The 7,798-nt window shown below is 50.1% G+C and overlaps 4 protein-coding genes across 4 annotated transcripts in view; all 4 read left to right on the top strand.

The window, feature by feature from the left end:
- Positions 1-578: 578 nt before the first annotated feature.
- Positions 579-2,557, top strand: PPTG_18155 (hypothetical protein). Its single transcript, XM_008916267.1, has 3 exons — positions 579-1,150; positions 1,222-1,657; positions 1,719-2,557. Exons 1-3 carry the CDS (start codon positions 607-609, stop codon positions 2,389-2,391), a joined length of 1,653 nt encoding a protein of 550 aa, XP_008914515.1. The 5' UTR covers positions 579-606; the 3' UTR covers positions 2,392-2,557.
- Positions 2,558-2,874: 317 nt separating this feature from the next.
- On the top strand, positions 2,875-4,258 carry PPTG_18154 (hypothetical protein; the record flags this gene model as incomplete). The annotated part of the gene is made up of 1 exon (XM_008916266.1): positions 2,875-4,258. The coding sequence occupies one exon, from the start codon at positions 2,875-2,877 to the stop codon at positions 4,189-4,191; it is 1,317 nt and encodes a 438-aa protein (XP_008914514.1). The 3' UTR covers positions 4,192-4,258.
- A 312-nt stretch (positions 4,259-4,570) lies between these two features.
- Positions 4,571-6,138, top strand: PPTG_18153 (hypothetical protein). Its single transcript, XM_008916265.1, has one exon. It carries the CDS (start codon positions 4,765-4,767, stop codon positions 6,058-6,060), a length of 1,296 nt encoding a protein of 431 aa, XP_008914513.1. The 5' UTR covers positions 4,571-4,764; the 3' UTR covers positions 6,061-6,138.
- Positions 6,139-6,522: 384 nt separating this feature from the next.
- The window catches only part of PPTG_24300 (hypothetical protein), a gene marked incomplete at its 3' end in the record, with an annotated part of 9,136 nt that continues 7,860 nt past the window's right edge, over positions 6,523-7,798 (top strand). The window contains exon 1 of the mRNA XM_008916264.1: positions 6,523-7,786. Coding sequence (XP_008914512.1) covers positions 6,585-7,786 — 1,202 coding nt within the window. The 5' untranslated portion in view covers positions 6,523-6,584. The remainder of the gene's footprint in view (positions 7,787-7,798) is intronic.

Below are 7,798 nucleotides of genomic sequence, written 5' to 3'. Positions count from 1 at the left end.
AAAAAAAATCTACCCATGATACCTATGATCCAAGTTCCTCCTAACCACTAAAACTTGTTGCATTCCTCGGCCCACCTATAGGCCATTCTAAGTCTGTCCTATCACGGTGCAGCATGCTCACATACAAACTTATCTGCATCCTTCAGCCACTATGTCTTCTTTTACAGAATGAACCACATGTACCTCCAAGTAACATGTCATATTGCTCAACGATATGGCGGCAAATGGCATCTATCCGGGAACTTGTAAGGCGGCGTAAACCAACACTCGAGGCGACGACAGTGCCGCCAATCTGCCGATCGATGTGACACTTACGTCCTCAAGTTGCAAACTACAACTCAAACTCCGATGGAGGCTCCATCATGGAGCAGCCGAGCATGTTCAAGCATTGCATCCATGACTTCCCTGTCCCCCATTGACAACCCGCCGCCAGTTGAAGCGGATACCTTTGCACCCATATTACACACCCCGCTCGAATATTTCCGAACACGAATACGCCAATCTGATTGGTCAGTCTGTTTGTTACACGATGTAGCCATCATCATTACTTCAGTAATCACACCACATTCTTCAATTCTCACTCTAGACCACAGGTTTAGCCTCGCCATGAAGCGCGAGCTGCGTTCTGTGACGCTCAAGGCTTCGCCCTTACCGTCTCAAGCACCCGCACGTCCGTCCACCCGCTCGTGGCGCTTCGGATCGTTGCTGCTACTCTACGCCGCCGGTTTCCTGTTGCTCGAGCTGTTGCTCTTCCGACACGCTCATTTCTCGACCCATCGCCGCCTCGTGGAGGTCCCAGAGGACTCAGAGCGCTTCGCTCTGTCCCCTCCAGACCTCGAGGACGCCGAGTTCGCCAAGATCCAAGTGCCACAGTGGATGACAGACAAACCCAGCGACGTGCCTGTTCAGGAGCGTGAACATCTAAGTTGGCTACATTCAGCGTGTGTAGCCAAGAAGCAGGCTATTATCACATGGCAACATGGCTCACCAGAGTATTCTAACCAAGAGGAGAGAGAAAAGGCCCCAGTACTAGAAAGAGGCGACCCACGAGTTATTGAACAACTAAAGAAATGCCCCGACGTGGATATTTATCTACCCGACGGCATCCGAGGACTTGGATACTGTGAAGATGCAGTGGCGTTTACAAAATGTAAGACTTTTTTGTACTTTTTTAAACAAATTATTCGTGCTGATTATTTTTTTTTTATCCTTTATTGACAGATTTGCACTCGAGATTATTGCCGTTGTGGGCGTTGGAGGACAAATTCTTCGATCCAGAGACGAACAAGAGCGTCATGTACTACGAGCTGTGTCCACTGACGCCGATGATATTCTTTAATCATTATTGGGATGATCGACCAACTCGGTCGGAGTGGCCGAGAGCGAAGCCGATTTATATCATGCCAAATATCGAGATGCGCGAGCTGACGGCGAAAGAATATTGGAGTGTGGATGCTGTGCTGTGCAGAACGTTGGCCTGTGATCAGCGAGTCAAGGCGTGGTATGCACAGGAAGGAAACCCACGTAATGCCAAGGTGTTTTACACTAGATTCACGTCTTCAGACACCGCTGCACACGCCGTCGAGATGCTCGGAGAAGAGAATATCCGACGGAAAAACTTTGCAAAAGTACGATTCACACACACGGCTGGCTCCAGGTACGCAGTATTATTTATTTTTATTTAGTAATTCATCGCAGCTTACATGCTGCTCGTACAGTCCGTATAAAGGCACCGAGCAGGTACTTGACTGCTGGTTGTCGCACCCAAATTTCCCACGTCTGGATCTTTATATCCACGAGGATATCTATGAAGAACGGTACCAATCTACCTACGAAGATGCGATTCTCGAGGCGACCAATGTGAATTTGATTCGTAAACGGATGGACGTGGTGGGTTTTGGAAAAGTGATGGCCGAGTCGTCCTTTTTCCTCTGTCCTAGCACACAAGAAGGTTACGGTCACTACATCGACCAAGCTCGAGCATCAGGAGGCGTTATCATCACAACGGACGCACATCCAATGAACGAACTTATCTCTTCAAAGGATATGGGTGTTCTAGTGGAAACCCAGCGAGAATCCGGTCCAGATATTCTACTTGGTGGTGCATACCATAACACGCATGGACTTAACTCGGCTGATGGACTTGTAGCCAAATTTTCAGCTCAAAACCTCTGCAATTCCGTGGAATATGTGCTTAAACATACCACCTCAACACAACGTGAAGCCATGGCTAAGGCAGCTCAACGGCAGTATTCCGAAGACACCAAGTTCTTTGCGCAGCGGATGATCCAGCTGCGACTATTTGCTCGCCAGCAACGCAATTCCTGGATACCACCCGAGGAAGACATTGCTGTGGGCGACCCGGAACGAATGTTTTTCCGGCGCACATGACCTCCAAACTCGTAGCCCATTTTTAAGTTTTACTTTACAAGCTGATGAAAGCCTTACTGATTATCTGCTTTGTTGTCTTGCTCGTCATAACGTGCGACGGTGGGACAGATTTTATTTTAGTTTTTTTTTAAGTAGAAAGTAGTAAAAAATGAAATTCCAAAGATACTTTTTTTTTATTGTCTTCCAACCATGAGAATGACACATCAGACTTATACGTGAGGTACCCGCTGCGTAAAGCCATCGCCGTAAACCAAGAACGGGTGGACACCACTCAGCAGACTTCAGAAAAGAGGCCACATTAATTTTTTAGGTGCATAAGAAGAGTTTCCGCTGGTGTCGAAAGCGTGCATAATTCCGGTTCTCAGGTTGACCGTCAACGATCTTGAAAGATGTGAACGCGTTGTCTGGACGTGCGCGACACAGCAACCGCGAATACGACCTTAGTCGAGCAATGCACAGCTCAGTTTAACTTTGTGCTTAGAGATGGACACAGGCACGGGATACCGCGGTCGCATCCCATTCCCCCCGCTACAGTTGACCGTTGAGGAGCAGGAGCGATGTCAAGAGCTCACTCTGCAGTTACTGGACCAAACGCTACGTAGCTACGACGAACGCGGTGTCGCCGCGAACGGATCGCCACTCCATCATTCACGCCTGGCCAGTGCTCGCTGGAAAAGTGTCAAGACGCAGCACAACGCCTCTCTCTACTGTGAGCGACATCGTGGAGGACCTCACGATCTCCACATGCCGTTGGGGAACTGGAAAAGCCCACTCGTGCTCCTCGCCGTGGGCACAATTCATAGTTGTCTCGACGACGTTATGCTCGGTCTTACAACGCAATCATTCGGTGACATGCAGTTAAGAGCGGCCTCAGTAGCTTCTCAAGAAATAAGGGGAGCTATGCTTGCCAAGATATCTGGACCGACAGAGGAAAATCCGTTTAACAGCCAGAGTGTCGTGTGGATTGTGGGGGAACAGAAGTGGCCACTAAGTATGGTCGTGAATCCAAGAGACTTCGTCAACTTGTGGGCCTCTGGGGTTATCACTGACGCTAACGGTGACCGTATCGGGTACGAGGTCGTTCAACCTGCACAGTTGCCCCAATGCCCGGAGATTCCTGGTTCGATTAAGCGCGGGAAATTCATGTACGGAGCATTGTTTCGAGAACAGGACGGAGTGGTAGATGTGTACATTCAAGTGCATGTGGAGACGATGGGCGCTGTAGTGAACGCCGTTATGATGAACGCGATCTGGAGCTCCACGCTTGGATTTTGGAAGGCTCCGCGCTTCTCGGAAGAGAAGAAAATCGAATGGTGTGTCATCACCAGCGCTGTGAAAAGAGCTAACAGTAAACGCAAACCACTGGAGACGAAGTCACGAAAGGGTCTTCTCTCTTGCTGTCGCTGTTCAGCTGTATTGGTCCCGCGGAACCAAAGCGAGTACTCCCGAGGGACTCTGGCATGCGCAGCATGCGCGTCGATCTTGTGCTTCAGTTGCAGCGTCAAACGTTCCATTAAGACCACTACGGGGAGAAGCAAGGGCGCCGTGACTCGAAACGTTGCTGTTGTCTTGTGTAGAAACTGTTTGAAGCTCGTGGAGCAGGAAAGAGCTGCCAAGATCGCATGGGAACAGTATCAATACCGTCTCATGTATTCCGCGACGGACGCTTGTAGCAGCAGTCAACCGCTCTGGGGCCTCGCTGATGATTCAGCAATGTTTGTGTGGTCACCGGATCGACACTTCTCGGTTTCAGACGTGTTACACACATATTCAGACGGAGAAGAAGAGTGGACGCCGTAGCCGATGGGAAGCTTTAACGCGCTTGTATTAATACAGTTTAAAGTAGTGAATGCGTCGCTTGAAGCACTGAAAAGGTAACAGCGCGTATCACCCACTGAGTTCCACTCAGACCTGAGTCAAAGTGACTCAGAGTTAGCTCGTACGTTGATACTTCACTGAAAGATATTTTCCATTCAGGAACGTCAAGCATAGTACACATACACATCCGTCGGACGGGATCTTGGTCATTGTACAAGTTGTACGTGAAAGGCTGTGATGTTCTTAGCCATCAACGAGTTAGGATTCATAGTCTCAGAAGATCTGGAGAGCCTGCAAAGAAATACAAGCTCGACCGAAACCACGTTTCGGTGAGGTACCCATCACTTCTGTACAAAGATCACGCGTGTTAGCTGAATTCGCAGGGATTGTAGACACTTCACTTCGCTGCAGTAGCAGTTCGGGGATCGCGTGGACCTGTAACTTCTGCTTCAACATCCACAGACAGCCGTAATCTTCCCCAACTATGAAAGATACCTTGTGTCACAGGCGCTGTCATTAATCTACTTACCGGATAGTAAACAGCACGCCGACGTAATGGAGGCAGGCGAAGGCTATCGCGGACGTATTCCATTCAAACCGCTTCAGCTGACGTTCGAGGAGCAGGAGCGATGTCAGGAGCTCACACTGCAGCTATTGGACCGGACGCTGCGAAGTTACGACGAGCGAGACGTCACCACGCGCGGATCTCCACGCCACCACTCGACTCTGGATAGCGCGCGCTGGAAGCGGCACAAGACTCAAAGCAATGCATCGCTCTACTCGGAGCGTCATCACATCGGACGTCGAGATCTGAACATGCCCGGCGACAACTGGGAGAATCCGGCTGTGTTGCTCGCGGTCGGCACCATTCAGGCCAGCTTGGACGACGTGATGTTGGGATTAACAACGCAGACCTTCGGGGACTTACGCGTCCGAGCGGCGTCTATAGCGTCACATGACGTGAGCGGAGCCACGTTAGCGAAACTGTCGGGCCCAACGGCAGAGGACCCATATCAGAATCTCAGTGTAATGTGGATGGTAGGCGAGCAAGGCTGGCCGTTAAGCATGATCGTACGACCTAGGGACTTTATTAACCTGTCGGCGTCTGGGATTATCACGCGAGCTAATGGAGACCGCATCGGGTACGATCTGGTACAGCCGGCACAACTGCCGCAGTTGCCTGAACTTCCTAAGCCCATGACACGAGGGAAGTTGATGTATGGAGCGCTGTATAAGGAGCAGGATGGAACTGTGGATGTGTATATCCAAGTGTACGTGGAGACTATGGGCCATATCTTGGATACGATCGTGATGAACGCCATGTGGATCGCTGTGCTGGGCTTCTGGGAGGCACCGCGACTGGCGGAGGAGAAGAAACTGCAGTGGTGCATTCTCAACAGAATTAAGGATCCTACTAACCGACAACGACGAGCGATGACTGGTTCGGTGGATCTCTCGCTTTGTGGTGTCTGCAAGGACAAATTGAGAAGACACAGTCGAAGCAAAGACGGCGAACCAAGCGCCAACAAGACATGTACTATCTGTGGTGCGTTTCTGTGCTCAAAATGCCGCGTCAAGCGATCATTCAAGGAGCTAACTGGTCGAAGCAAAGGGCCACCGACCAGAAGCGTGCATGTGGTTGTGTGTAGTGTGTGTTTGACGTTAGTTAACCAGCACAGTGCGACGGAAGTTGCGTGGCAGCAGAGCCAGCAGCGTTTGCAACCTGAGAGTGATGATGCAGATAGTGGACGCACGACGTGGGGGCTACTAGATGATGCGATAACGCCCTCCTGGACTCCAGGACGATACTTTTCCATCTCCGATGCTTCGTTTAACTTTTCCGACAAGTAGCGAGATCGCAAACAACGTATCGTGCGTAAGAATTAACGGTGATATTGCCTTACAATCTAAAATCAATGGATCCTTCTAATTCACTGCGTGTTCGACAAGTTTCGCGTAGAATGCTCTTCCGTCCTGGTGTGTGCCCTGCTTCCTTATCTCGTCGCCACAAATGTTTGCTACAGTACCGTCGACTAGTCTAATCACACGCGCTACTCCGACAGGAATGATTGTGAAACGTAGTCGAAATGTACTTCATTTCGGTTAAGATTACCACGAATGCACTATCTCAACTGCTTTTTGCGGCAACTATCTACTTATATAAGATACATTTGTGAATAGATCATTCTAAAAAGTGCTAGGCACAAACATAACACATATCAGTGCTTTTCACCTTCTATTTGGGATAATCATCGTTCCATCGCATTAAATGCCTTTCAAGTCAAACCTCAGTCAGTTCATTCTCAAACTTACCACCAAGTCCTCCAGTCGAGTCCCCAACAAGTGCCAGTCCCGAGTGGCCCAGCTTTACAGCCATGGCACCTCCACCAGTCAAGACCGACGACGTCGAAGTGTCAACTACTGACTACAACCAAGTTGTGACCCCTACATCAACTGCTAAAAACTCAAACGGCTACGACAACCACGTCAACGATCACTCATCGGAGACTAAAGATGACGAACTAATTGAAACCGTTGCACTCTCTCAACTGTACCGGTATGCCACCCCAATGGACAAGGCCCTGCTCGCTCTAGGCATCGTCATGTCTGGAATCGGCGGTGCACTGTTCCCGTGTATGGCTCTAGTGTTCGGTGACGCCATCAATTCCTTCGCTCAAGCAGACGGCGGAGTGGATCGAGATACAGTGAACTCTGCAGCTTTGGACTTTTTCCTCATTTCCATTGCACTTTTCGTCACTGATTACTCGTCCGGAGTGTTGTTCGCGTATACTGCGGAACGACAGATGAAGGAGTTGCGTACCGAAGTGCTCAAGCATTTGCTGTACCTCGACATCAGTTGGTACGACAAGATCGATCCGTTGCAACTCTCCAGCCGAATGACGGGCGATACCGTGAAGATCAAAGACGGAATGGGCCAAAAGTTCGGAGACGCCGTGCGATTCATCTGTCAATTCTTTTCGGGATACATCATCGGTCTTGTGCGTGGCTGGGATATCGCACTGCTCATGTCCTGTTTGATGCCGTTCATGGCCGGATCGATGGGTGTGCTGCTCAAGATCATGCAGAAGCGAGCGGTTCACTCGCAACAGATGTACGCTGAAGCTGGTGCTGTCGCGGAGGAGACACTCGGATCTATTCGCACGGTGTCGTCGCTAAACGCCGAAAAGAGAGCGATCGACAAATACAATGAGCGTGCGTTGGCTGCTGAAGAGACCAATATCCAAGTGGGAAAACTGTCGTCCATTGCCTTTGCGTTCTTCATTGGTTGTGTCTGGCTCATGTACGCTATCGGTCTCTGGTACGGTGGATCCAAGGTTGCGCGGGACAAGACGTCGCCTTCCGACGTGTTTCAAGCGTTCTTCGGTGTGCTGATGGGAACGATTTCGCTTGGTCAGATTAAGCCCAATATGTCAGCCATCGCTGAAGCGAAGGGAGCCGCTACGGAGATCTACAAGATCTTGGACACACCATCTGCCATCGATGCATCCAAAGACAACGAAGGAGAGAAGCCGGAGTCTTGTCTTGGTCGTATTCAAGCTACAGGCGTGAACTTCACGTACCCCAGTCG

This window comes from Phytophthora parasitica (assembly GCF_000247585.1).
Source record: "Phytophthora parasitica INRA-310 unplaced genomic scaffold supercont2.81, whole genome shotgun sequence".
NCBI lineage: Eukaryota > Oomycota > Peronosporomycetes > Peronosporales > Peronosporaceae > Phytophthora > Phytophthora nicotianae.
The sequence above is the reverse complement of the archived record's forward strand: the minus strand, read 5'-3'. Positions and strand labels throughout refer to the sequence as shown.

Bases quoted from the DNA above. Each gene is read 5' to 3' on its own strand.
- PPTG_18155 (XM_008916267.1), top strand. From the start codon at position 607: ATGAAGCGCGAGCTGCGTTCTGTGACGCTCAAGGCTTCGCCCTTACCG. The intron at 1,151-1,221 runs GTAAGACTTTTT...CTTTATTGACAG, and splicing joins TGCAGTGGCGTTTACAAAAT to ATTTGCACTCGAGATTATTG. The intron at 1,658-1,718 runs GTACGCAGTATT...CTGCTCGTACAG, and splicing joins ACACACACGGCTGGCTCCAG to TCCGTATAAAGGCACCGAGC.
- PPTG_18153 (XM_008916265.1), top strand. From the start codon at position 4,765: ATGGAGGCAGGCGAAGGCTATCGCGGACGTATTCCATTCAAACCGCTT.